This window comes from Aegilops tauschii, chromosome 3 (genome assembly GCF_002575655.3).
Source record: "Aegilops tauschii subsp. strangulata cultivar AL8/78 chromosome 3, Aet v6.0, whole genome shotgun sequence".
Taxonomy (NCBI): Eukaryota; Viridiplantae; Streptophyta; class Magnoliopsida; order Poales; family Poaceae; genus Aegilops; species Aegilops tauschii.
The window spans coordinates 590,739,849-590,766,645 of record NC_053037.3 but is presented as its reverse complement, the minus strand read 5'-3'; the positions used below and the strand labels follow the sequence as shown (position 1 = coordinate 590,766,645).

General features: G+C 43.5%; 3 protein-coding genes across 8 annotated transcripts; 2 read left to right on the top strand and 1 right to left on the bottom strand.

The window, feature by feature from the left end:
• The first annotated feature begins 187 nt into the window (after window positions 1–187).
• On the top strand, window positions 188–4,659 carry LOC109784514 (B3 domain-containing protein Os03g0619600-like). Of its 2 annotated transcripts, none has more exons than XM_020343113.3 (8): window positions 188–278; window positions 764–828; window positions 1,664–1,753; window positions 1,854–2,313; window positions 2,384–2,583; window positions 3,305–3,659; window positions 3,779–3,990; window positions 4,094–4,659. In XM_020343113.3, the coding sequence occupies exons 3-8, from the start codon at window positions 1,676–1,678 to the stop codon at window positions 4,382–4,384; spliced, it is 1,596 nt and encodes a 531-aa protein (XP_020198702.1). In that variant the 5' UTR covers window positions 188–278; window positions 764–828; window positions 1,664–1,675; the 3' UTR covers window positions 4,385–4,659. The 2 variants fall into 2 exon arrangements, with proteins under 2 accessions (XP_020198702.1, XP_040241769.1); XM_040385835.2 differs by having other exon boundaries at window positions 204–278; window positions 761–828.
• A 6,913-nt stretch (window positions 4,660–11,572) lies between these two features.
• On the top strand, window positions 11,573–14,804 carry LOC109784509 (uncharacterized). Of its 4 annotated transcripts, none has more exons than XR_002237887.4 (4): window positions 11,573–12,032; window positions 12,111–12,915; window positions 13,407–13,529; window positions 14,277–14,804. XR_002237887.4 is itself a non-coding variant. In XM_020343108.4 (4 exons), exons 1-4 carry the CDS (start codon window positions 12,097–12,099, stop codon window positions 14,301–14,303), a joined length of 282 nt encoding a protein of 93 aa, XP_020198697.1. In that variant the 5' UTR covers window positions 11,576–12,096; the 3' UTR covers window positions 14,304–14,804. The 4 variants fall into 4 exon arrangements, 1 of the variants encoding a protein (XP_020198697.1); XR_012205698.1 differs by having other exon boundaries at window positions 11,574–12,673; window positions 12,850–12,915; XM_020343108.4 differs by having other exon boundaries at window positions 11,576–12,162; window positions 12,850–12,915.
• Window positions 14,805–17,292: 2,488 nt separating this feature from the next.
• On the bottom strand, window positions 17,293–22,480 carry LOC109784508 (lichenase-2). 2 transcript variants are annotated; one of them, XM_040385832.3, is made up of 3 exons: window positions 22,097–22,480; window positions 21,093–21,893; window positions 17,293–18,393 (listed from the first exon to the last, which is right to left on the bottom strand). In XM_040385832.3, exon 3 carries the CDS (start codon window positions 18,362–18,364, stop codon window positions 17,450–17,452), a length of 915 nt encoding a protein of 304 aa, XP_040241766.1. In that variant the 5' UTR covers window positions 18,365–18,393; window positions 21,093–21,893; window positions 22,097–22,480; the 3' UTR covers window positions 17,293–17,449. The 2 variants fall into 2 exon arrangements, with proteins under 2 accessions (XP_040241766.1, XP_045089830.1); XM_045233895.2 differs by lacking the exon at window positions 21,093–21,893 and having other exon boundaries at window positions 22,097–22,261; window positions 22,369–22,416.
• Between the last annotated feature and the right edge of the window lie 4,317 nt (window positions 22,481–26,797).

The following is a 26,797-nucleotide window of genomic DNA, read 5'->3' as shown; positions in this document are numbered from 1 at the left end:
TTCACTGACTTGTCTGAGATTCTCTCCACTTTTTTGGTAAAGAGTATCGGGAAGACGAAGAGTGAGAATAGAATCTCTCTGAGTTATCTGAGATTCTCTGAGTTGTCTGAGATTCTCTGAGTCGTCTTGGGAATACGAGAAGCCGAAATGCAGCGCAGGATCAAATGACAGCTCTATACTGTTGGCATGTGCGTGCCCTTGCAGTCCATGGACGCTCTCTCCATAAGTAAGACCAGACCAGCATTCCCTTCTACACTGCAGCAACCTCTAGCACCACGGTGAGCTTCTTCTGGCAAGTGACTCTCTTTGTTTGCAAGTTATTCATATCCTCTCTTCTTCCACATCTGAATGGAGCAGTAGTATATGGTTTCTAGTTTCATTGTTGTTTTCCTTTCTTTCTATTTCTGCTGGTTTTCAGAAGCTGGTTGGTAGGATATAGTACAAAGCAGTCATGCTGTCCTACCATGATACTATGAGTTTTCAGAAACTGAATGTTATATGATTGTTTACCATCAGTGTTTCTTTTCTGTTCTAAGAGACATCAGTGGTTGATTCATATTAGATCTGCATTTTATCCCCCTAGTAGCATCACAAATGGAGCCTAGTAGTCAATAGATCCAATCAGAAATTTATTTTCCCTATGACAGATTTGCATATTTTGCAAACTATCTCATGTAGGAGTACATGGTAACCAAAACTAATGGTTCGACAGAACCAGCTCTGATCTATCAGACTGTTCATCTTTGTTCCTCTTGTACAGCAGGGAGCAGAGGAGGCAGGGTAGTAGTGCGCCACCACGTACAAAGGCAGAGGAAGACGACCGTGGAGGTAGCATAGTTCTCTAAGTCTCCGTTTCTAGCACGGTTTGCACTATCCAATTCAGGCTGCTTCCCAAATAAAGCATGGAGTGCATATCTGCTGTCAAAATCGTGCTCTGATGTATAGCATGTACTCCCTCCGTTCACAGATATAAGATGTTCTACCTTTTTTCTGATTCTGATGTGTATAGACGCATTTCAGTACGTATATGCAGACTATGAAAAACATCTTATATTTGTGAACAAAGGGAGTAGTATATTAGATTCCTGGAACATTAAGTTTGCATATATGCAGTCAGTATTTTTTCTACAAGAACCAAGTGCATGTATTATGAATCATTAACTTTCATAGTCTTTCGCAAAACTTTCACTTTCAATCCAGCATACATGCTTCGCGTACATTATTGCATAATTGTCAGTAACATGCATCCAGCATACATGTTCCTTACGATTACGAACCACAAATTTGATCATGGAAAATCTACTTCAACAGCAAATCATTTTTACCTTTCTTCTCAGAACATCTAGTCCGAGTACAAAACATTCAGTCCAAGCACACATGGTCACACTTGAAATTCAGTCACAGAACTTACCACACAAGCTTGCATCTGCTCATACTTCAAATTTGAGTAACATAAGCGTAGGCATAAGGGGGAAGAATGCCCCAAATAACATGGGTCTTATGATCATCAAATCTCCCAGAAATATTTAGGCCGTCACACTGACCGCGAACGGAGGGACCTTTGCTTTTGCACTTGGGACTTGGGAGAGGGCATCACAGTGATATTCTATGATTTTGGGGTATCTTGGTTATGAAAACACATGATATATGGTTCGTTTTACAGAACATATCCAAGATGAGTGATCCATGTGAATGCTGCCAGATCAAGCTTAAGTTTCTAAGGCAGATCAATGGCAACTTCGTGCACAGCCTGGTTAGCTATTTCTGCCTTTCCTAATTCAGTGGGCTGTCCGATGTTTCTAGAGTTTTTTTGTTGCCTCAAACATTTTTTGCACCATTCCTTCTTGTTACAGGTCATACCGGAGTGGTTTGTGAGCCAATTTGGAGGAAAGGTCTGGAGAACAGTCAAACTAGAGTCCCCTGATGGTAACGTCTATGATGTTGGAGTTACCGAGAATATGAACCGAACAATTTTGAAGTCTGGATGGGCATCATTTGTTGATGCCAATAAAATAGAAGAAAATTATTCATTGATGTTTCATTACCTTGGAAACGCCCGCTTCAAGGTTACAATATTCGATTCCAGTGGTAAGCAGAAAGCGTCGTGCTGTGCTAGGATGGGAACTGCTGCTTCTGATGTTAGGAACCCAAGCACATTTGATGTTGATAATTCTAGTAGTTCTTGTGGTGGTGGTACTCAGTCTTCACCAAGCGAAAGATCAGATTCAGATGGAAGCCAAAAGGAAAGTTCGTACGGTTATAAAAAATCAGCAAAGAAGGCTGCAATATCAGATTCTTCTGAGGGATTATCAGGTAAGTTGTGTACTGGGATTATTCAGTTACCTCCAACACATGTCCTCTTACTGTTGAAACTTATTTACAGCTGAAGACAGTCTATCTAGAGACAATTTGGTGGAGTCATATGATGTACAGGAGCATTTGAATGACTATGTCTTATCAGGGAAATGTGATCTTACAGTAGCACAGGAGGCAAAAATACAAGCACTTGTAGAGAAAATTCGATCTGAAATCCCGGTGCTTGTTGTACAGATGAAGAAGACCAGCGCAAACTTTGGTAATCTGGTATGGTAGTTTTATCATCCGCATTTCTTATGAACTGCTTAACTTCTGTAGCTACTCACAGTTTCTAGTTATTAACTTGTGATCGATACTATTCCGGAAACACGGTTTCGTTCAAAATATTTCGGTATTTTCAAATTGCTTTTCTAAATACGTTTGAACCTCTTTTAATACATGGCCCTTCGCATAGCCCAGTGGTAGCCAATTGTTCTAATACCTATCAGGTTGAGGTTTTGCTACTCATTTTTTGCATTGTTTTGTCTTCTTATTCAGCTTTATGCCTGATGTAGAATTTTTTTGCAAAACAAATGCATCACTGAGATCCGAACCTGAGTCTACAAAGTGGATATATGGAAAGCACCATTGGATGTATCAGTTTTTTGAATAGAATTATTGTTACAACACTAATGTATCCAATTGCTCAAATTCAAATTTATCTAAATTTTATTTCACATTTTACGAAATTTCGCAAATTTCGATTGGTTTAAGGTTGGGCGAAATTTTCTTAGTTTCAAAATTCTAGATCTAGGTTCTGGTTCTAACCCCAACAAGCCTATGAAGGATACGTTTGCAATAAAATATATATCTACATTACTAAATCAATATTATTGTTGCCTTATCAGTTGAAGCCATGTGTATGACAGTCATAGAGTATTGTGTACTTCGTCTGTCAGATAAAACAGCTCAACAGTATCACCATCTATTCTATCCCATTTTCAATTAGATAATACGTAAGGACTACGCACTCAAGTACTTCCCATGTGAAGCTACAAATATCATACTTCAGCTGCCAAGGAAGAACAAGGAATGGAAGTGCAGATTTAATCCAGGTCGGCGCAACCTTTATTTGGGCTACTTTGTCCATGACAACTGTGTTCAAGAGGGAGATATCTGCCTCTTTCAGCCAATAGCAAAGGTCAAGGAAGGAAGATTTACAGTTATTGTCCATCTGCTTCACAAAGAGAGCGTTCATCGTTCCCCTGGTGGAACAGCAGGGATGACACACACACCTACCGACGGAAGAACAGGCGCAAAGACATCCTTAACAGCCCGCGTTAAGGAGGAACCAGCCACTGATGGTATGGCACACACTGCACATAAGACATAACAGATGCTAAAATTTATGGGCCACATTTCACATGAAAAAAATGATTTTGTTTTCATCAATTCAGCCTGATTCTATTTAAAACCTATTCAGGCGAAGATATGTCATCATTGGGACATAAAGAGGATGGAGACAATTCTGAGGGAGCTCCTGAAACCCCCTTCATACTGCCAGACAGAGCCTCTATAACGCCAGCACAGGAGCAGAAAGTGTGGAAGAAAGTAGAAGCCATTGAGTCGACAGTACCAGTTTACGTCGCGGTCCTGAACAAGTGCAATGTTTCTCGCAAATACGGCATCACGATAGTAAGTTCCGTAAATAGAAAATATGTCTACCAGTTCCTCAACAATAAATTTTCTTATCTGCATCCGTGTTACTAACATCCTCCCCGCATATGCACATAAACAGACCATGGGCAAGCAGTACGCGTCAAGGTATCTCGAAAAACAGTACTTCACCGGGCATCGTGGAAAGAAAAATGTGATCAGTCTGGTGCTTCAACGGGAGGGGAAGAGTAGGACGTGGGACACGGAGCTGCGACGCGGGACTGATCGCATGAGGATCTGTAAAGGATGGGTGGCTTTCGTCCGTGGCAACCGCCTGCGGGTGGGTGACCTCTGCCTCTTCAAGCTGATGGAGAGCGAGGAGCCGCTGAAGATGATGGTGTACATCATTCGCCGTGAGAAGTGCTTAGACTGAGGCATGGTTGGCCTCTTGCTACTCTGGTTATTGCCAAATGATTCTGAGAGGAAGGAACTTGTTTATTTACCTGTCGTCGGAGGTTTTCTCAGTGGCTTATTAGTTCTTTCTGCGCTTTGTTATCTAGACTCTAGAATGACTTTGGATGGTCAAGTTTGAAGTACTAGTTATGTGGTTCTGATGAGTTCTGTCGGCGCTTTGTTATCTATGGTGACTTTGGATTGTTAAGATGATTTGAACAACTTATAATTATGTGTTGTTGAGGTTTGAGAGTATTTTTTTGCATGGTTGATGCATTTTCGCTTTGGGCCGCAAGAGGGGCAAGACCTCTTTGGAACTTGTGTCATTGTATCGGTCATGATATGCAGCAAATACACCCAAGAAACTTGTGAGAAGTGGATATGCGTCTGAAGAAACGAACTAGTCACTGCTGGGAGGCAAGGATTAATTTCCATGGAACGTGTACAGAAAACAAACAAAGCTATTTTGTTTTTCTAGAGAAAGACAATGCGGACATATAGAATACACACACACCAGGTGTACTAGAAACGGAGCATCCATATGGGAAAAAAAATGGGGACATGTAGAATACAATAGAAACTAAGCATCCATAGGGATAAGTCTCTTACTTTTTGTAATAACCCCTGCAATTATGCTAAATAAGTGTGGTTTTATATAAGTTTCACAAGAATGAGTAAATTGCCCATATGCATGAGCATAGTTTGCAAAACATAATCTCATAAAAAAAATGGCGTTAAAAACATGTTTTCCCTGGTTAGAAATACATGATGCTTCAAACAAGTTCAACAAATATTTGAAGATATTTTCATTTGGTCTCACTACATTTTTTGAAAATAAAAGGTATATTTCACATGGAATTTGTAAATGCTTCAGCTATGCTCAAAGTTGGTCAATGTTTACATAGATTTCACATGGTCCTAGACATTTCTTACCGGCCATAGATTTCTAATTCAAGTTTCATATTGGTCATTGTTCATGTTTCTCATGGTCATCCAAATGAAACTCCAATCACTATAAAACTCCATTGTAACTCATGAAAGTCTGACGAAACCTCTAAACTACACTAAAGCCTATTATAGAACCCACAAAATAAAACAAAGAAATTTATCTAAATCCACCGACTAATCATGTGCAGTTTCAGTGGCCCGCGTAGCCGCTTGATCACACTTGATCCTAATGTCCCCACATGCATTCGCCATTTCGGTTGCCAACCAAGTGCTTCCGCACCTTATCTCAAGAAACTCCATCGTTGTCTTACCCCATCCATTCCCCTTCCTCTCCGAATTTCATCACGTCTCTCTCTCTCTCTCTGTGTGTGTGTGTCTGTCTGTCTGTCTCTCTCTCTCCATTGCATAAAAATCTAGCCCGTCATGAGGCCATTGGGGCATTCCTACGAAGCCGTCCGAACGGTGCTACATTACACTCTCCTTTGCCACCGTTAGATCCCGTTGAAGAGTACTTCCCCCCTCACTAGTAGAAAAGGGGCCTATTGTCCCGGTTGGTAAGGGCCTTTTGTCCCGGTTTTTGAACTGGGACTAAAGGGTCGTTACTAATGCCCTAACCCTTTAGTCCCGGTTCTTACACGAACCGGGACAGATGGGCCTCCACGTGGCCGGTGCGGCGAGCCCGGGCAGGAGGGCCTTTGGTCCCGGTTGGTGGCACTAACCGGGACCAATAGGCATCCACGCGTCAGCATTTCAGGGGCTGGGGTTTTGTTTTTTTTTGAAGGGGGGGGGGGGGGGGGGGTTGGGGGTTTTTGGGGGGTTAATTTAGGTGTTTCATATATTGTGTTAGCTAGCTAATTAATAGAGAGAAGTGTCCTCTCTTATCTCCGTGCTTGGTCGACGCTACATACTATATACGTATGAAGAGGACTAGACACGCTAGCTAGTAAGAAAATGAAGGAAACAGAAGATCGTCATGAACATATGCATACAGAGAGAAGTGATATCGACCACCTCTCCTTCTCCGAGAGATTGGTCGAACAACAAGTTCTCGTATATCTATCCGACACTACCGGCTACATATATACAATAATTATCTCTTACAATATAATCTCCTAATTAAATTGTAAGAACACAGGGTCCACATAGTATTCTCCGTTTTCAGCGATCACGTGGTCAAGGAAGAATGCCGCCAATTCCTCTTGAATTGCTCGCATACGATCTGGTGCTAGGAGTTCATCCCGCATCCGAAAGATCTAATTTGAAGAAGGGGGTCAATACACACACACACACACACACACACACACACATATATATATATATATATATATATATATATATATATATATATATATATATATATATATATATATATATATATATATGAATAAATGAAACTCAACACAAATGATGGTAATAAAATAAAATTGTGAATATTATTGCTTACGCACTTCATATTGTTCGTCAGAGTAGCCCCGCTCACAGGTCGTGTAGCGGATGGACTCGCAAACGTAGTATCCACAGTAATTATTCCCGGGTTCCTGCCACAACCACTTTAAAAAAAATAGAGGTGAATCAAACTGATAAGCAAGCATGCTAAATGGTATTGATGAAACTAGCGCATGAATCACTAGGAGATGCGCGGAACATGCTACTATAATACTTACTTTCGGATGTCTAAATTGCAGCTTCTTCGGCAGTCCCGGAGCTTTTTTGGTGAATTTTCTCCAAACTCTGCCAGACAAAGAAAACAATTACTTGATATCAGGAAATGAACAAAGTTGCTGATATGGTGGATAATGATCGATTTAACTTACTTCTCGAGCATTTGAGTCATGTCCGCATAGTCCTGGGGATCTTTTCGTCTTGAGTCTAAGACGGTTACTACTCCCTGCTCAAGCTTAATCTCTAGGAGAATATAGTGGAAGCTGCGCACGCATGCATAAGTCATCAATTACATTACTATAACCTGGACTAATAAGGGAAACCGAATATGCACAAGACAGTAACACTCACTTGAAGTTGTAAGGAAAAAGTATTATATCTTTGTTTTCATTTATTTCCAACGATCGTAGCAAGTTGGCCTCGGTATTTTCGGCATGATATTTAACCTCAGTTGCATCTATGAGATTTGTGTTAATGAACCCAATATCACCGATTTGTCTTTTCTTCAATTCGGCGATCTTCAATCTGCATAACATAGTGAGGTTAATTATAAATACATGCAATGAAAGAGCTGACCTATATAGAGAGACTTAATGACAGAAGTAGTACTACTTACAGACAGTAGCAAGTGATCGTTGATTTATCGAGGGCCTTTTGGTTGAAAAACTGGAAGAACTCCTCAAATGGAACATTCAACAGTTCAATTCCAACGAGGTCAAGCTCCTCTTTAACTCTCAGCGTCAAAGTATTCCTCCCCCCAGACTCTCTGCAGGTTTTCATGTACCAATCATGTAATCTTCGCATCATCGTTGTTAGAGATCTTTCATCTTTGATGAGAGGCTTCCCGTAATGTTATTTGTGTTCGTCCACCTCCAAGATTTCATAATGTAGATCGTCGGGCAGGTAATCTCCAAGATTGCTATAACCGGGCACCATCCTCGGATCTGCAGCGACGATGTCGCTAGACACCTTGAGCGGGGGGCACGATTGGTTCGCTTGTTCGCCGAGCTGGGCAATTTTTTTCCCAGCTCATCGTTCTTTTAACCTTTGATCACTGACAGTACTTCCCGACCGCTCCGCTTCGGCAAATGTCTTTGCAATAATGCGCTCATAGTTGCCTCTCGGCGGAGACTTTGGTGGTTTTGTCAGGGCAGCCAGAGTGCGCTTCGCTTTCACCGGATCTACCTTCTCCTCCGGAGGTGGATGTTTCTTTGCTTTCACCCCTTCAAAGAAGTTCGTCACTTCGGCTCGCACGATCTTCGTGGTTTCCTCCTCGGTCCTCTCGTATGGTAACTTCTCTGGAGTCTTCAGAGAAGGACCGAATCTGTATTGCCTCCCGCCTCTGGCTGTACTACTAGACGTCGTCAGAGCAGACGGAGCGGCTGCGGCTGTCTTCTTTTCTTGCTTACGAGGCGGAGGGGAAGGACTACGACGCGCCGGAGCAGCCGGAGCGGCGGCGGGTCTCTTCCGCCCTTGCTGACGAGGCGGAGAAGGAGGAGGCTGGCTGCTCTGGCGTGCCGGCGCATGCAGAGAAGGAGGCGGAGTGCCGCCACGCGCCGGAGAAGGAGGCTGGGTGCCCTGATCACTCGCCGGAGGAGTAGGCGGAGGAGTAGGTGGAGTGCCGCCACGCGCCGGAGAAGGAGGCTGAGTGCCCTGATCACTCGCCGGAGGAGGAGGCGGAGTGCCCTCAGTCGCCAGAGGCGTCCAGTTCGGAAGGTTGATGAGTTCCTTCCGCCATAGGCATGGAGTCTTCAGAGCAGAACCCAGCCGAGTCTCCCCTTCACCGGTAGGGTGGTCAAGCTGGAGGTCCTCAAATCCCTCCGTTATTTCGTCCACCGTCACGTTGCAACAGACTGCCATGGAAGCGCTTCCCCCAAGCGGTTGTTATCCAATTGGCGCTATGCATCTCCCCATGCGAACATGAGGAGAGAGGTCGGTGGTTGCCACTGCGAGACGGGACAGTGCTTAGACCGTTGTTGCGAGAGGCATTGCACCTCTGTTCTGATGGGGCGGCAGGGTTACTGTGAGCCGCGCTGCATGGTATTGATGTTGCAAGGTCCACGGTGCTGCGAACATGCATTTGTTGTTGCGAGCCCGTCTAGTGATGCTATCCCCATTGTTGCTAGGGGCATTGCTTCGTATAGTGTGGCGATAAGCAGAGGGGGTGCTGCAAGGTACACCTGGTGCTACAAGCCAATGTTGCGAGGCTGTCGAGGTGCTACGAGACGAGCGACGACCATTGCTTGTCGAAACTACGAGGACGGCGAGGTCTAATGCGAGATCGAGTACATACTCCTGCAGGGGGGCGGCGGGGTTCCTGCAAAAACCACTAATTGATAGGAGTGTGCTAGACTAGCCCACACGAGTGCATCCGTGAGCATGTAATTTTTTTTAATTTGAATGCTTCGGTTATTTGCAATTTCTGTCATTACCAATCAATATGAACTTATTCTTATAACCAAACCATTTCTTGACATTTGTCAACAATTTTGGAATTCTAAATTGTGTATGAAAATTTTATAGACTTGAACACTTTTTTTTCAAAATTGTCAACAATTGATGGTGAACACAAATTGAACAACAAGAAGAAAAGATACTTTTAAAATTTATATATGTTTTTTGGGACGCAAACATTTCTTAAATTTATGAACAGTTTTTTTAACTAGAACATTTAATAAAATTTTAAACAATATTTCAAACCAAAAACATTTTTTAGTATTACAAATAATTTCAATTTTTAAACAGGTTTCAAAAATAATAATAGTTTAAAAATGAGTAAATGAATGAAAAAGAAAATTAGAAACTATCGCCGTAGCGGGTGGAGCTAAAGACCCAAGCGGCCAAGCCCATGCTAAGTAGCGAGTGGAGCTCGCTCCGTGCATGCCACATGGGCTGACTCGGCCAGAAGGCCCAAACCTGTGAGAGCCTTTCGGTCACGCGTGCACCCAGCCGCCCATAGTGCATAATTTAGTCACGCCCTGCTGAGCTACGAAAATGGCGGTGCAGAGCTCTGCTATATAACGCGATGGAGTGTCATAATCGAGTAAGCCGGTTAATCAAGTTATTGGTTAGCTGCTTTGTCCTGTTCACTTTGGTTTATAGTTTTGCTAACCGAAATTTAGAATAAACTGAATGGTAAAATCTGAGTTTGCGGTTTCTACCGCCCATCCTGGGATTAAAGAAAAGTTCACAAGTTTTAAAAAAGTTTATGGATTTGAAAAAAAGTACACGAATGTGACAAAAAAATCCGTGAAATTGAAAAGGTTCATTTATTTGAAAAAAATCATGAATTTGACAAAGAAGTTAATGAATTTGACAAAAAAAGTTCGTGAAATTTAAATGTTTTTATTATTAAAAAATAATAAATTTGATAAAAAATCATGGATCTGAAAAAGTTTACAAAATTGAAAAATATTTATTCATTTGAAAAAATTACGGATTAAAAAAGTTCACAGATTTGAAAAAGTTCACGAATTGAAGAAAATGTTCAAAATTCTGAAAATTAAAAAGAAAAGCTGAAAGTAAAGAAAAATAAAAAACTGCATAAAACCGAAGAAAAAAGGGCCAAAGAAAAGGAAAAATAAAAAGAAAACCAGACTGAGAAGATGTACACCACGAATAAAAGAAGTAATTAGGCACATCAAGTGAGTTGTCCTAGTAGGGTATAGTAGGTGGAAGTGATCCAAGAGGTCTGGCCTAGGACGAAGTGGTGTGTGATGCTACTCCATGTACAATGTATAGGTATATGGCGGGCGAAGAATTTATAAAATATGACTATCATCCCCTTTCTCATGAAGAGTATGGCCTAATCTAAGTCGTCCTTGTGTTTATGTGGTGTATCAAAAAGTGTAAATTAAAGAGTCAATTACACCACAGATGTCTGAACTTGACGAGAAAAATCAGTTTGATGCTAAAACTTGCGGCATACATTGAACCGGTGATAGAACTTGGCTTGGGCGTGCATCTACGGTGCTAATCACGTTTGTATATGCACAGTGCGCTGACGAGGAACGCTAACGTGGCGCCGGACCCGGCGTCGGTGACTGGAAGGCGGGGAGGAGGGCTTCTGGCCTGGTTTTTGCGGAAAGCACCCTGGCATTTTTTTTCTTCATAGAAAAGCCCCTGAATGAATACCAAATCTTGCAAAAATACCGTGAAACTTAACAAAGTCTCTATTTTCAAAAAGCAAAGGTTTTAAAAAAAAAAAACGCCGCGACGGTGAACCTGACAAACTCAACCCGTGCTTTATTATTAGGGAAAGATTAATATCTCCACCCTGGTATTTTTTTTCTTCATAGAAAAGCCCCTGAATGAATACCAAATCTTGCAAAAATACCGTGAAACTTAACAAAGTCTCTATGATCATTGGGGCCCACCGTCAGTAAACAATTGGAAGAGATATTAATCTTTCCCTAATAATAAAGGACGGGTTGAGTCTGTCAGGCTCACCGTCGCGGCGTTTTTTTAAAAAAACCTTTGCTTTTTGAAAATAGAACCCGCAGTCCTTTCTTTAGCGAATCTGGGAAAACGCTTCAATTTTACAAAAAAGACCCTACGTTTGTTCGATATTCAGTCCGCGGTCCCTGATTCATCTTATCCAAAACTCCTCCCTTTCCAGCGACGGCAGCGACGGCGGAGCACGAGCAGGTGAGGGGCGGCGCCTTCGTCGGACGGCTAGCCGCGGCGGAGGAGAAGGCGGACGCCATGGGTGCGGCTACAGACGAGGCGGAGGAGAAGGCGGACGCCGTGGGCTTGCTGCACGGCTACAGCCGAGGCGGAGGAGAAGGCGGACGCCGTGGTCGTTCATGGAGGATGGTACGCCGGCCGCCAGCGCCGGCCGCCAGTCCTCTCTGGCCTCTTACGTTGTATCCTTCTCAACCTCCGCTGCTCCTATCGTGATTTGGATGGAAAATTGGAGGCCGGCTGTGTCCTTCTCCAACACAAATTGATGTAGTGCCCGACCCGGATTTGATTGGCTGCTATAAGAAGCAAGGGTCCTCGGCCGGAATCTCCATCAGGTTTTGCCCTTCGACCATAATCTCCATCATCCTATCAAAATTGCAATTTTTGACCAAACATCCAATGTCGCCGCCAAGTTCGCCGGAGGAACAAGAATGCCCGCCGAGTCCTGTGGTGGCTACACGAGAGGTATGTATCCCCTCGAAGCTACGCCACGGCGCGGTAGAGCCTGAAGTTCGTCAAAACTTGACCTGACCGTCACTGACGCCACCTTGCTGCCGCTTTTGCTGGAGATGAGCTGAATAGCAAGCTTTGGTTGCCTCTTTGCTTCCACTTTACTGCTCATCGACTATCTGTAATTGTAAAACACCTAATACGATTCTTCAGCACTTGATACTGGTGGTCATGGTCTTCTTCTCTTATTGTTGCGAGACTTGGTTTTAGTTAGTAATCTTGAGATCAAGTGTACTCATGGATTGCTTAGATGGAGGACCACTGTTGGTTTTGTACTTAGATGCGATTGTGAATCATGTACGGTTCAATTCAGATTCATGTGGTATTTTTCCTAAATTTGTGCCTGCCTGAACATTATTACTATTAAACTATGAATAATGATTTTTGCAATTGTAGGAGAATTTCTTTGCCGCATCACAAGAATAACAATTTGAAACAGAGAACTGTACAGAACCTTCTAATTATTGTATGAACTTGCTTCACTTAATTTGAACTGCATATTTTTCAGTACAATTAAGTGCCTGGTGCCACTTGAGAGAATAAAAGAATGATCAGCTATTTTTTTTCACAGATATGATTTAGTCAACACTGATGTCCGTCTGCAAAAAGCTTATTCTGATTTGGAGTTGATTTTTTTTTCAGGCCCTTAAGATGAGTGATGAACATCCGTTGAGCCGTCCAATGTTGCCTGTGGCAACTACACCGGAGGTATGAATCCCCTTCATATTAGTTTGCATATGTGAGCCCTGGTACATGTACAATGCGTCTATTACTGCGACACTTTTCTCCATATATACCTTGTAATACTTTGTTTTATCTAATAGAAGCTGGGTGTTTTCCCTTCTGTCAGGGAAAGAAAATTTAGAAGAGCATGAAGTACATGTTTATTTTCGTATATATTTTGGGATCATTGCATAGTGAGGAACATTAAGGTTATACTTAAAAGATGAGACCATATTCTTCAAGCTGAGAAGTAAACTATAATTGCCAAGAATCACAATCATCACAGTTATCAGCCATGCAAGAAATCAAATGCCAGGTCTAAAAGTCCAACTCAAAGAACTAAGAACAAATAGGACTGCTTTTTTAGGTAACAGTGCATTTTAAAATATATAGTGGCATAATTCGCATTACTATTCCCTGATCTTCCTCCTTGCCGAATTTATGATTGTCTTATACTATATCTGTCGACTTCGCAGCCGTCGTCTCCTTTGACTTCACCGCTATCATCTCCGTCGACTTCGCCACAAGACAATCTGCCACCACCTCCGCCGATTTTGCCGGAAGACCATCAGCCGTCACCTAGACCTACTTTGGTTCAGGTACTTTTGAAGCATCTGATGGGTCTCGTATGTTTGTCAAATCGCCAGTTTACTACAGCAAATATAGCTACTGCCGACAGTAGACTATATTTCACTTACAAGCAACACATCATGCACTCCCACATAGATGGATTCTGTTTGTACTTGAAAGAAGCAGAGTAAATTCGTAAGGAGTGTTTAGTAGTTCAGTACATAGGTGGCCAGAACAAAAGTAGTTCACAAATAAGTGATGGACGGGTCTCAATTATATTCAACAGGGCATGATGTTTACGAAAATTACTGCTCACCGTATTTTGACAACTAGAAAAATGCAGTTCTGTTTGAGAATGTAAATGTAGGAATTTTTTTTAGGTTCTGCGCTGAGTCCGCGGCTCTCACAAAGATGTAGGATAAATGAAATGTCAAAAAGATCATATTACTTCTCATGTAATGGATCATAATGTGTGTCTTGATCTTTCCTGTTTTTTTTATGGTTTTGCAGCCTAGAATAGTTTGACATGCGCATATATAGCTACTTAATCAACTGAGTTCCTTTATGATGTGTGGTAGACCACATTTGCTGATATGATTTACTTTCTCATTCTAGAATTTTTAAACATGCACATATGTATTGGTAATTTTTATCTCTATATACTTTTGCCTTCTACATACTGGATTGTAATTTTTATCTCTCCTTTAAACAAAGCTACTGTCAGATGATGCTTCTAACGGTTGGAGGTTTACCTTTTATTTTTGTTGTGATTGCAGAAAATAGATGACAACACTGTAACTTAATATTACACAGAACATTGAAGAGGACTTTGATAACCGACCTTCAAAAAAAGCAAAAATTTCTGAATCAAGTGTTCTGGAGCCATCACCTATGTCACCAACTATGTCAACATGTACTCCAGTTTCTGAGTGTTTTGAATCGATTGTGCCAAAATCAGATAATTAGATAGATCATGGTCCATTGCCATCACCTCCATCCCCATCTAGCTCGACATTATCTCAAGAACATCGGTCGAGCCGTACAAATGGCGCCTGCAGCGGCTACACCAGAGGTATTTATCCCCTTTATGAAAGCTAATCACTGCATGTAATCCCCTGTTTTAGTTGTTGTTTCTGGCCTGGTTATACAGGCAGTTTTCAACAGCAGCAGACTAGCATGCCCAGTCTGAACTTTTAGAATGTTTTCCCAGTTCATGTTCAACTTTGATCCTTTTTTCAGTTAAAGTTCAAAGGAACTTTCCTGTGTGAATCTGAGAATCTCACTGAAACTTGTTTCATTGTGTATATTGAGCCTATCGAGTCGAGTTTCAGACTGATCGTAGACAGACCTCGGTTTAAGCTGTGATGCTGATTTGATTTGTGTGCTGCACCATCATCCATATCTTGGATTTCAAGCAGTTCCATGGCAAATCAAATACATTTTTTTTCTTTGTTTATGACAGTACATATTTGACAGGTTAAAGCATGTACTGTTGTGATAATGAGCACCTTATATTGATAATGATCTCCATTTTGGCTATATTCATTTTCCGTAACAATGCATGAATTCGGATATCATTTTGATATTCCCTTATGTTGATTCAAGTTCGCTCAGAAATCTATGGAGTTCAGCGTAGTTTTTATACAGTAGAGCAACACTGATGCAAAAGTTAGAACAAGTCTATGTACTAGCGTCAGTAGAAATGTCCAGTAATACATACTATAAAAAACAAGCCAGCTGTTGTCTTGCGTACATTTACGGGACCTTTATTGGGTTCTATGAACAACAAATGGAACATAATTTACATAAGATTACATACAAGAGTTACTGCCATGGCATGTTTCTAGAACCCATTAAGAGTTACTGCCATGTGCTTTTGTGTTTTTGTTTTGGGGCTTTCAGTTGGTTTTTTCTAGCATTCAGTTCAGCTAGGTTGGCGAATGGGGATTAATTTGGGATCGGGGAAGGAAGAGGCACAAGACGAGTTTTTTTTTTTTGAGAAACTGGTGCTCGCAGACGAGAAGAGGCACGAGACGAGATGAGGAGCTCAGCTGGCAACGGTGCAGTTTAGGCTAGGCTTAATACGTAGGCCAAATGTCAATGGACAAAGCCCGCAAAATAGTGCAAAAAAATTACAAATGAAATTAAAGTGCGGAGCTGAAATAGGTAATGACAAACATTGTTAGGGTACGTTCAAATTTCATCGTACAAAAAGAAATACTTAATGTAAACTTATTTGTACATTTGTATAAATTGGGTTACTAATGTTGCATAATGACACGTAGAGCAGGTTATATTTCATTTCTAGCCTGGTGCAACGCACAGGCATTTGTACTAGTATATGTCGAAAAAGAGGTGCGATATGGTTCGCACCACGACATCGCACTACGAAGATGGCAATGCTAACCATCGCACCAAGTCTAGCTTGGTGTCAACAGGGGATAGTTATATACGTGACCTCACCCTAACAAGACTGCCATGTGGGCCCCAGTGTCAGTGACTGGGCCGCACAGGCGAGGGCGTGTGCGATGGAAAAATTTATTTTTCGCACAAAAGAGACCCTTGATTTTTCTTTAATAACAACCTGAGACGTCACTAAACATCTCTATGACCTTTGGGTCCCATCCTGCAGAATACATTACAAAGATCAAATTGATATGCAAAATATTGTGCCTCACAGGTTCGAACCAAAGACCTGATCCCATCTGGTCGGCTGCCCAAACGGCTTAATTCGGCTGCAGTAACTGCAGCCCATTTTTCACGTGTTATTTTTTAAAAATTATAAATAATATATATAAAGCCGCAAAAAATACATACAAATAAAATAATGTTTATGTAATTCTGAAAACATTGTTGTCTAAATTATTTTGTATGTAATTATAAACAATATTCTTATTTAAAATAATGTTCATGTAATTAAAAAAACTGTTCTTATGTAAACGAATATTCCTGAAATTCTAAAAATATATGAAAGTGTTATTTCAAAATATCTATACAATTAAAATAGTATTAATGAATTATAATAGTATTTATGAATTATAATAATTTCATGAATCATAGAAATATTACTAATTTATTCAGAAGTATATTCATGTATTCAAGTATTTTTAGGCTGTATTCATGCATTAAAAAATATTCATGTGTTTAGTTTATGAGAAATATTAATTATTGAAAACAATGTTCATGTAATTCTAAAAAATATTTATGTATTACTTGGAAAAATATTTATAAAACTAAAATAACAAATATGAATTATAATAGTATTTATCAATTGGAAAAACTATGGTGTGCAAAATGGGGCGCGGTCGCTCCAGGTCATTTAAGCTGCATGTGCGTGAACCGTATAGACATCGACGTGGCTTTGGTGTTGTGGCCAGCATGATTGTTTTATTGTCTTGAGGTCGCTGGTTCGAAACGGCACTTCGTTTTGGATATTAATATCCTTTTGTACCGTTTCCTGATGGGTGGGGCCCAAGGGTCATAGAGATGTAGTTACGTTTCTTTTTTTTTGCGGGTAAAAAAAATATTTTTCCAAGATTTGTATTCAGTCAGGGGCTTTTTTGTGAAGAAAAAATAATTCCAGGATGTTTTCTGTAAAAAAACAGGCTACACGACCTTTTTCCCGCCTTCCGGTCACTAACACTAGGTCCCGTGCAATGTTGGCGTGCCTCATCAGCAACCATGCGTATATAAACATGATTAGCACCGTAGATGCACGCATATGCCAACTTTTGTCACCGGTTCAATATATGCCTAAGTTTTAGCACCAAACTGATTTTTCTTGCCAAGTTCAGGCACCCGTGGTGTAATTGACTTTAAATTAAATCAAATGTTAAAAAATCAGCCACACAAATACACACTCAATAAATATATATACTGTATATACACGTCTATCGGTCTATGACCATAGCCGCGTACATGGATGGACGACGCATGAACTGAATCAAGTTCACTTGCCGAAGGTGATGGGGTAGACCCTATCGGTGCTGGGGTAGAACAGCCCCCAGTTCTGCTCCACGCCGGCCTCTTTGAGGTTCTCGTTGAACATGGAGAACACGTACGTCTCCACCTTCCACGGCCGCCGCGGCGTGCCCTTCCCCACGTGGCTCACCAGGTTCTGGTTGTACGTCCTCGCGTTCTCCACCGACGCCTCCTCGCCGCCCGCCGACGGCCACCCGGTCTCCGACACCACCACGTCCACGCCGCTCACCCCGAGCCGCTCCACCGCCGCGTGCACCGCGTCCACGCTCGCGTCGAACATGTTCTGGTACCCGTACTCGCCGTCCTGCACCACCGTCCCCGCCGCCGTGAACAGCATGAAGCTCACGTCCATGTCGCCGGCGGCCTTGTACGTGTAGACGAAGTACGGGTACAGGTTGGCGAGGAGCGGCGCGCCGGTGCGCTCCAGGAACTGCAGCACGGGGAGCAGGAACGGCTTGGACTCGTCAGCGAACTCGCCGGCCGACGGCGGCACGTGCACGGCGATGGTGGCCTGCGATATCGCCGTCGTGACCTTGACGGCGTCTCCCAGCCCGGCCGCGGCCAGCGCGCCGTGCATGTTCTCCATCGCTGGGACCAGGTACTGCGTGTCGCTGCCGGCCACCTCGTTGCCCACGGTGATGTACCGGAAGGACACATCTGGGTGTGCCGCGATATTGGCGCGGACCCACGCAGAAGCCGCGGACGCGCTGGAGGCCATCTCGGGGAGCACGTAGTTGGGAGCACCGACGATGACGCCGATGCCGGTGCCGGCGAGTGCCGCCAGCGCGTCACTGTCCGGCGCGTAGAGGCGCACAGAGTTGAAGCCGTTGTCCCGGAGCATGCCGACGACGGTGCTCGGGGGCGGCAGGTTGTTGGCGCTCATGCCGTAGCACACGCCCACCGAGGCCGCTCCTGCACAAGTATACCCCATCGTACGTTACCGATTTGTACGGCACACTAGAACGTGCCAAATTGTAACCACTGTTGAAGAGTGAATATCTATATGTGTGCACTTGTGTATATGCGTGGATGAATTGCTCGATCGCTGCTCAGTCGATTTATACAGACCCAAACCGTGCGTGTGTAGTAGTAGAGTGCAGAGAGAAGCAATGAAGGAACAATCATAATATTGTGCACCGTAACATTGGCATCGCTTAGAAGGATCCGTTAACTTTGATTGTTAGCTATCATTCTGTTGGCGGCAATTGAGAAATGGTAGGATACGGACGGTGGATTGTTCACGACGCATGCATGCAACCATAGGAGGAAGCATCCACAAAATGGCGGGAAGGTCGACACGGTTCGAAATTCCTTTTCGACCCTATTCTTGTCTTAGTTTGGAGGCAGGCCGCTATCAACCCATCACTGACATTTTGGTTGGATGTACACCTGCCAGTTCCTAATTTGTGCTGGTTTTTTCATTACTACGTCTGTCCTGGTTTATTAGTCCTATTCGTATTTTATGTCAAAATTTGACCATATATTCAATTAAAAAAATGTTAATACATGTCATAAAAATATATCGTATGATTCGTATTTGAACATAGTTTCCAATGATACTTTTCTGTGTGACATGTATTAATATATTATTAATTAAATCCACGTCCAAAATTTGACACAAAGTATTAAGGGATCAATAAACCAAGACGAAGGTAGTATCTGATAGTGTCTTTGATTGGTACATATATCTAACTTTTCTTTATGGAGGAATGTTCTACACATTGTTAGAAAACATAATTTTTTAGGGGTGGAGAACATAATAGTTGACTACTTGACTATACCACTATACTAGTGCTTTACGGCCCACCCGGAGCACAATGCACTTCTTTTCTAAGGCCCACTCAGCATGCACTTCTTGGCTAGTCCAAAAAAAGAGTACTCGCTGCATTAGCAGCCAGTGGCAGAGCCTTGACTTTTTTTTTGCAAAAGACAAAAAACACCTTTCACTGACTACACAAAAAAAATCTCACAACATTTCACTGACTGCATGCAAGTGTATTGGAAATTCGAAAAAAAAAACAAATAAAAATTTCTGTTCCAACGTCTGCAACACGGTCGCTACATAGTCCACTTCGTACTCCGTCCATCTCAATCGTACAGAATGCAAAATTCCAAGGAGATATGAACGCATATATATATGTATGTACATGGTTCGACTAATTAAAGGCACTTGGCATAGCCGCATATATATACTTATATGCACAAGCACACAAATATGGCATATCCATATGCACACGGTTCTATTTATCAGCTAGCTATATACATTTCGCCAGACACAGACAGGGTGATGGTACGTGTCAGCTAGACTATCACGCATCACGCAAGTTTTTGTTGAAGCTGCTGCAACTGATTTGGAAGCTGTTGTAACTCTTAATTCAGTTCTGACGAGAGTTACAGATTTGGAAGGGCATTTCTACAATGTGTCTTAAAAGAGTGTGCATTTTTGTGGCATTGATGATTGTGGCAAAATAAACAAAAGTCATGGCATGTCCTTGTGGTCGACCGTTCGGCATGCCTCTGAGTACGAAGTTGGAGCAGTAGTGTCACGAGGCGATGCGGCGGCAACGATGCTTTGTGATGGGCAAGTCTGGCTATGTTTCTGTAAGGTGTGCTTCTCTCTCCTAGGAGACTGTGACCGAAGTCGGAGCTGTTTGGTCCTCGAAGTGTTCGGCTGATTGTTTGGCATAGCCCACGAGGGTTCTTGCATGTTGCTAGTTGTGTGTGCTCTTGGTAGCTCGTCCACGGTGAAGTCGGAGTTGGTTGCTCGGGGAGAGGTGATGACGATGATATTGTAGGCAATCTCAACAATGTCCATTGTATGACAAGCTGTGTGCGCGCGCGCGCTTGTGGGTAGCCTGATAGGTTGGAGTGTCCTATCTTGTGGGCGTGTTGTAATGGTTTTATGCCCGTCACTACAACTCATCATAGTTTCATAGTAGCTATATGTAGGTCGCCTGAATTTAGAAATTGGGTCAGTCGAATTTCACGTGATGGAAGGAACACCCGGAGAGATGGAAGGAGCTCACCGGAGGGAAGGAAGAAGCACATCAGAGAAGTCCTATGTGTCCAGTGGCGGAGCCAGGATTAGCCGACGCCCCAGGCGAGAAACTAAGGGTCAAAAAATAACGCCCCCCCCCACCCCTTCCCTCTGAAAAATACAGTTTCAAAGCATATAAAGTCAAGCAAGGGGCGACAACGGCGACACGTCTTCGGCTCGCTTATGTGCAATCGTTACAGGTAGTCTATGAACCGGGATGTAATTTTTATTATATCTGGTGTTCATTTTATAAATTTCTCAAAAAAAGTATAAAAGTGCTCCTCGGACTGTGTCTATCTTAGGATGGCAGGCGACCCCAACATCTATCTTAGGGGTGTGGGGGGTGGTGCCGGTTCACCGAAAAAAACAGGCCATCGCCAGGGCTAGAGGGATGGCCGGTGGCGGCGATAGCCGACGGTGGACAATGGTTGAGGGGACGTCAGGGCGGCGAGGCTGGCGCAGGAGCACCGCCAGCCGCTGGCAGTGGTGGATGGTCTAGCTGGTGGTCCATGGGGGCGGTCGGGGAAGAGAAAGATCGAACGTAAAGTGAGAAAGAAGTGAAACAATGTCATACCGTTTCGAGGTTGAAGATGAAGCCCTGGAAGTTGGATCTTAATCCAACGGTTGAAATAGAAAGTTAGAAATCGACTTGCCCCTTTGAATTTCGAGGCGGCTGTCTTCTAGCGACTCCCTCACAGTATTGTGTTCGATGCTCAAATTTGTGCGTGCAGATTGTGTTCGTTGTGAATTAACCGACATTCAGGTTATTTGTCCATGGTCCGGTCCGTCAGCTCTAGCGGGTGGTTGGGAGCCCTGCTCGTGTAGGTGTGGCATGTGTGGACGTGTGGTGGAGCATGTTCGCATTATCATTGTTGTGAAGTTCCTGCCGCAAATAAAATGAACAATTTCCCACAGTTCTCTCGGTGCATAGTGTGTTGACTAATCACAGTTGGTTTGTTATAAGTAAATTGTGAAAACATGAAATGCTGTTTAAAATCAGAATATTCTTGCATTACAAAAGCTATATTGTAGATGAGGCCGTTGACTGAAACAACGTCATATTCGGTACGAAAAATATCCCATAAAAAATATGAAAAATATCTTAATCCAGTGTTGGTCCACGGGACAAAGAGAGAAAGCACGGGTGGTGGGGGGCCGTTCTCGCAGCTTTAGGGTGAGTGGATATCAAGTGGATGTCGACGAGCTCTCTTCGCCATGGCTTTGCATGCATGGGTGGAGGCGTGTGCTCTTTGAAATCTTATGTCTTTCAAACTTTGTTTGGCTTCTGTTGAATTTTTCCTGCTTTCTCCTGTGAAATTTGCTTGCATGCATGAATCAAGAGATGCAAAGGCCCAGAGAATTACTCTTCCAGTACCTTGAAGAAAGAGGGGCGCATGCACTTGTCAATTTGTGATGAATAAGGATTGTGCAAGGTCTTTCTATGGGAGTGGATTCAGTACGTGTTGCGTATGTGCGAACAGTAGTTACTTCTAAGGATCACAAGTTAATCCTTAGGCGCTGCAGCCCAGAGAGAGAGAGAGAGAGAGAGAGAGAGAGAGAGAGAGAGAGATGACTTACTTGTAAGGATGGAGGCGAAGATGACTCCGAGGAGCAACGCCATGTGGAGCGAAAGCATAGAAGAAGCGACTCCAGCTATGCCTTGCGCCGTTGCCGTCTTCTCCTCCTGCAAAGCCGTTCTCTCTCTCTCTCTCTCTCTCCTTAAAATCGAAGCTTCAGGCTTAGCTGAAATATATATAGCAAGTAACAAGAAGTACCTGAAGAAATCGTTTCCGCTTGCTGGTTATTATATATAGATATAGATAGGATCACAGAAAGCCGATCGATGGTACCATGGCATGGATGTTTGGCCCGGGACCAACCAGCATGGATACGGTCTTCACTGGTCAGAGATTGATCGGTCAGCTGGCGCGTGTCTCTATGTGCACGGCCCCGACAACAACCGGCCGATCGATCGATGGTACATTTGCACTAGCGCGTCCGGCCGGTACACGTCGTCCTTGGAAAGACGAGATTTAAAGCGAGGGTCTTCACTGGTACTGACTTCTCATATATGGTTTGTTCGCGCCTAACATCTGTTGAAAAACTTGAAAAATACCATCATTTTGCATTTGTTCTGAAGCGAGTGACTATATTCCACCGAGTTTCTACGCCCAACCACATGTTGTGTTGCACTCCCTCCACGTTACGCCAATGGTGAAATACTTGGGCATGTCTAATGCGGACCCTCATATCGCCTGTATTCGTCCGGAACGAGCGGTCCGGAACCATTTTTGCCATCTAAAGCGGTACCCCATCGGTCCGCGAAACGGTCCAGACATCTGTTTTCGTGCAAACCGGAGGCGAACTGTGTGTGTGGGGGGTGGGGGTGGTTTGTGGGAGTCCGGACTACCGCCACATAGGATTCCGACACCCTCGGCCCACTCAAATCCCCTCTCTGTCAAACTTTCTTCCACTCCGCTCCTACCCCTCCCCCTCATTTGCATCTGGACCCTCCTCATCCAACGACGTCGTTGTATACCTTTCCAGCCGCTGCCCAAGCATCATAGGACGTTCGCTGCCCGCACCAACGCGCCTACCTCCTTGGACTACGCAGCCGTCCTCCCAAGATCCCTCCGCTGCCAGGTAGCGTTCGTCCTCCTACCAACGATGTCCATGGAGGACACCACGAGAGACAGATGTTCTGCCAAAAAACTAGAGGTGGACATTTAGGTAAGAGCGTTGGATAGTCGGCTCTTGCATCACTGTCCGTGGACTGGTCTCGACCAGGACGCGGATGGATACCGTGTTCGTTTTGGGGGTCGGCGTTGGAGATGCCCTTAGGACCTTTTGTTCATTAAGAAACTGTTAGTCTACTCATCATATGGCATGGTTGAGAACACCAGTAGTTGCAAAAATTTCAATCAGGTCCGTGGACCACCCAGTGATGACTATGTGCACTAAAGCGAGCCAAAAGCGTGCCACCATCATCGCCCCTCTTGCTGGAGCTGGGCAAAGCTTCTTGTAGTAGACAGTTGAGAAGTCATCATGCTAAACCTCACAGGGCCAACACACCAGAACATCAACTACCGCCGATGAAGAGAAGCGTAGATCAGATTAAACAAACCTATAACACACGACCGAAGACAAATAAAGATTTGATTCAAACAGATCCAACATAGACCCGCACCAAATTTCACGAGATCCGATGGAGACACATCATCACACACCTTCTAACGACGCTAGACTCACCATCGGGATGGGGATTGGGTGTGGGAGATATTATTCCTATCAGGGGACATTGTCGCCGCCACACAGTCCCAACCGAGATGCTGAACCAAACAAGAGCGAGAGCAGGGTCCCTCCCCCCGGCGAGGGCCCCGGGTCCTCTGCACGTCCACGACCCAGAGGCCATGGGAGGCAAGGTTGACTGGTGCCAGCGCCAGCAAGAGGGGAAAACCTAGTCACCTGGGAGTCACTTGCGACAAAACTTTACTCCCATGCAGCCATAGGATCAATATAGAGTAGACAAATTCTCTAGTTTCAGGACTCGCTATTGCAGAAACCCACATAGTTGCGAACTTATCGGTGACGAGCACCAAAAAGAAGCTCATCCCTTGTACTCAAGTACTACCTCTGTCTGGGTTTATTAGTCCCCATCGTAATTGTGGTCAAAGTTTGACCAAATAATTGACTAGTAAAATGTAAATGCATGCCACAAAAAGTTGTATTGTTAGACTCGTATTTGAATGTAGTTTTCAATGATATTGTTTTTTTGGCAATGTATAACTTATATTGTATTAGTTAAAGTCATGGTCAAAGTATGATACAAAATATGAGTGGGACTAGTAAACCAGAACAGAGGTAGTACCAGTGATGAGTTATAGTGGCGGGCACCTTGCTCGTTACTGCCTTACTGGTAAGTTTTTTCAGCCTGCCACTAGTAAGTGATTCGGTGGTAGTGAATGATCATTTGAAGCAAGGGAGTACATCAAGCCAAGTGGACAATATACTTCATGAACTGTTCATATGAACCTAGCTTGTTACTCAATATTGCTTAAAGTTTATGTGTGTTCATAATAGCCTTGGTCTCTCCTATTCTGCTTCCAGGTTCCAATCAACATGCATGCACACACCATCCAATCGTTGACTATCTACCAATCTTTAGCCATCTTTCAGTTGTTGGAGAAAAAAGGTACATATCTTGGCGTTTTATGCTAAAGCCATTTTGTACAACGTACTGCATGCATGCTTTAACCATAACCACCGATGAAGGCACACATCACACATTAGGCGCACCAAATTGCTCGGCACCGGCAGTGTGGCCAAATAGTATGACAAGCTAGAAAGCCTAGGAAGGACTGTCAGTTTCCCCCTTTCTGACTATAAACGCTGGCCTTTTGTGAACCAGACATGAGTACAACCAACAATTTGTGCAGCAGAAAAAAAGGAGACCCATGACATGATTTTCAAATCTTTTCTATTTTGTCGTTTATGTCCAACCGATCTCTAAACCAGTGGCATAATCCCATGAGCAGACATGCAAGTATATATTCCCTCCGTCCCATAATATAAGAGCATATTTTACACTAGTGTAGTGTCAAAAATGATCTTATATTATTGGACAGAGAGAGTACTATAGACTAAAAATTATTGCCCTTTGTGTTATGGGCAACCTATGTTACCCATGAAAAGAGGAGGTCGAAAATGAAAGAACGTGAATAAGCATGCATGTATCCAGAACAATCCAGTTGGTTTGAAGTGTTGGAGAGACTTCACTTTCTTTCATTTTCGGTTCATCATCCCTTACCCATGTCCATCATTTTGAGCTAACATTCATGATGTGCCATATCAATTAATATTATAGATCTCCTAATTTTTGTATTCCAGATATCTCCATCCTACCTTCAACGATGTGGGCTCAAAGAATCACCAGTTGGAGCCTATTGCCGAGCCTGGTTGAATAATTTTGGTTTCTTCTTCGCTAGCTTAGAGCAACTCTAGCAGATGCGCCATATTTTGGATCTTTAAAATCGTTATTGATGCGATCGCTATAAATTATGATGGCTCTAGAGTCTGTGAACTCAAAGCCACTATAAAGAAAGCCTTCCAAAAATTGTTGCTGGTGGGACTCATTTGTCATGGGCTAATAAGAACTTCCTCTTCCCCATTTCATCAACAACAATTGAAGAAAATTCAAGATTGCTTTAAACTTGATTTCCACAATGCTTACTAGCACGATTTCAACTAACGAAATGAAAATACAACTAATTTATTGAACCATAAATATCTAGTGCGGCCTCTTCCTATATTTGGAAGTGATCTCAGAGACGAGATTCTTCGGGTTCTTCCACTTCCGTAGTCAGGCGGTCTATGAGCACATGTGTGCCTCCATTGCGGGAGTAAGCTACAACATTGTACCCCTAGGAGTGCGGCTTCCCTTTCTGCCAAGGTGGTAGTTGTCATGAAGACAAGGTAGCGGTGGGCGGCGGGGAAGCGCTCCATCCCAAGGGTTGATTCCGCCTGGTCGAGCACATCCTCCTCGACCCACTTAGTCCACGACCAGGCCCTCTCCCAGAACTTTCTCTCGCCGCGGTCCTCTTCGGTCTGGCAGGGGAAAGATCCGCTAGGAGGGCTCCACTGCCCCGACATGGCAGATGTGGGTGGTTGTGGCGCCGACGACAAAGATGGGTGAGTAGTGGCGCCCTGAGGGGGCGGGCCGGTTTATATACCCACAAAAGGGAATGCTCCGACAGGAAATAGGGTGAGAATTGACGGCCGTGGTTGGGAAATGGGTGCGACACACGACATTTGTCATTACTGGATGCTCTTCTTAATTGGTGCAAAAGTGGTTGTGCTATTGCCAGGTTTCTAAGGTGGCAGGCGTACGAATGACATAATTATTGGCAAGACTGGATATAGGAGCAAGAAAATGACATCAAACTTCACTCCTCCGCGAGTGGTTGGGTTTGGTGTTTGCTCCATATCAGAACCCCTCCAGCCTACATATTTATAGGCTAGCAGGCCCGATTTGAAGCGGCCTGCAAGAAATATGGAGGCCAAGGCCATTATGGTGACTCTACAAGACCTAATTTTGGGCTTCAAACAAAAAACAACGGTTAGTATGGTGATCGGCGTACATATGACTTGACTTTGCTAGAGCTATCAGATGATCTCATTAATACTGCCAGCTCTTTGCCATTATTTCTTCTCATGTGCCCCTTTTCTGAGTAGGCTCCTTTGTTTACACTAATATCTACAAGCATTATATTTTATTTTGTT

What these genes read in the sequence shown, in the direction of transcription:
- LOC109784508 (XM_045233895.2), bottom strand. Translation starts at nt 22,154, where the DNA reads ATGCTTTCGCTCCACATGGCGTTGCTCCTCGGAGTCATCTTCGCCTCC. An exon ending in CTTCGCCTCCATCCTTACAA is followed by an intron (nt 18,394 to 22,096) that starts GTAAGTCATCTC and finishes ATACTTGTGCAG; the next exon opens with GAGCGGCCTCGGTGGGCGTG.
- LOC109784514 (XM_020343113.3), top strand. Translation starts at nt 1,676, where the DNA reads ATGAGTGATCCATGTGAATGCTGCCAGATCAAGCTTAAGTTTCTAAGG. An exon ending in GGAGGAACCAGCCACTGATG is followed by an intron (nt 3,660 to 3,778) that starts GTATGGCACACA and finishes AAACCTATTCAG; the next exon opens with GCGAAGATATGTCATCATTG. An exon ending in GCAAATACGGCATCACGATA is followed by an intron (nt 3,991 to 4,093) that starts GTAAGTTCCGTA and finishes GCACATAAACAG; the next exon opens with ACCATGGGCAAGCAGTACGC.
- LOC109784509 (XM_020343108.4), top strand. Translation starts at nt 12,097, where the DNA reads ATGTCGCCGCCAAGTTCGCCGGAGGAACAAGAATGCCCGCCGAGTCCT. An exon ending in CTGTGGTGGCTACACGAGAG is followed by an intron (nt 12,163 to 12,849) that starts GTATGTATCCCC and finishes TTTTTTTTTCAG; the next exon opens with GCCCTTAAGATGAGTGATGA. An exon ending in CTGTGGCAACTACACCGGAG is followed by an intron (nt 12,916 to 13,406) that starts GTATGAATCCCC and finishes TCGACTTCGCAG; the next exon opens with CCGTCGTCTCCTTTGACTTC.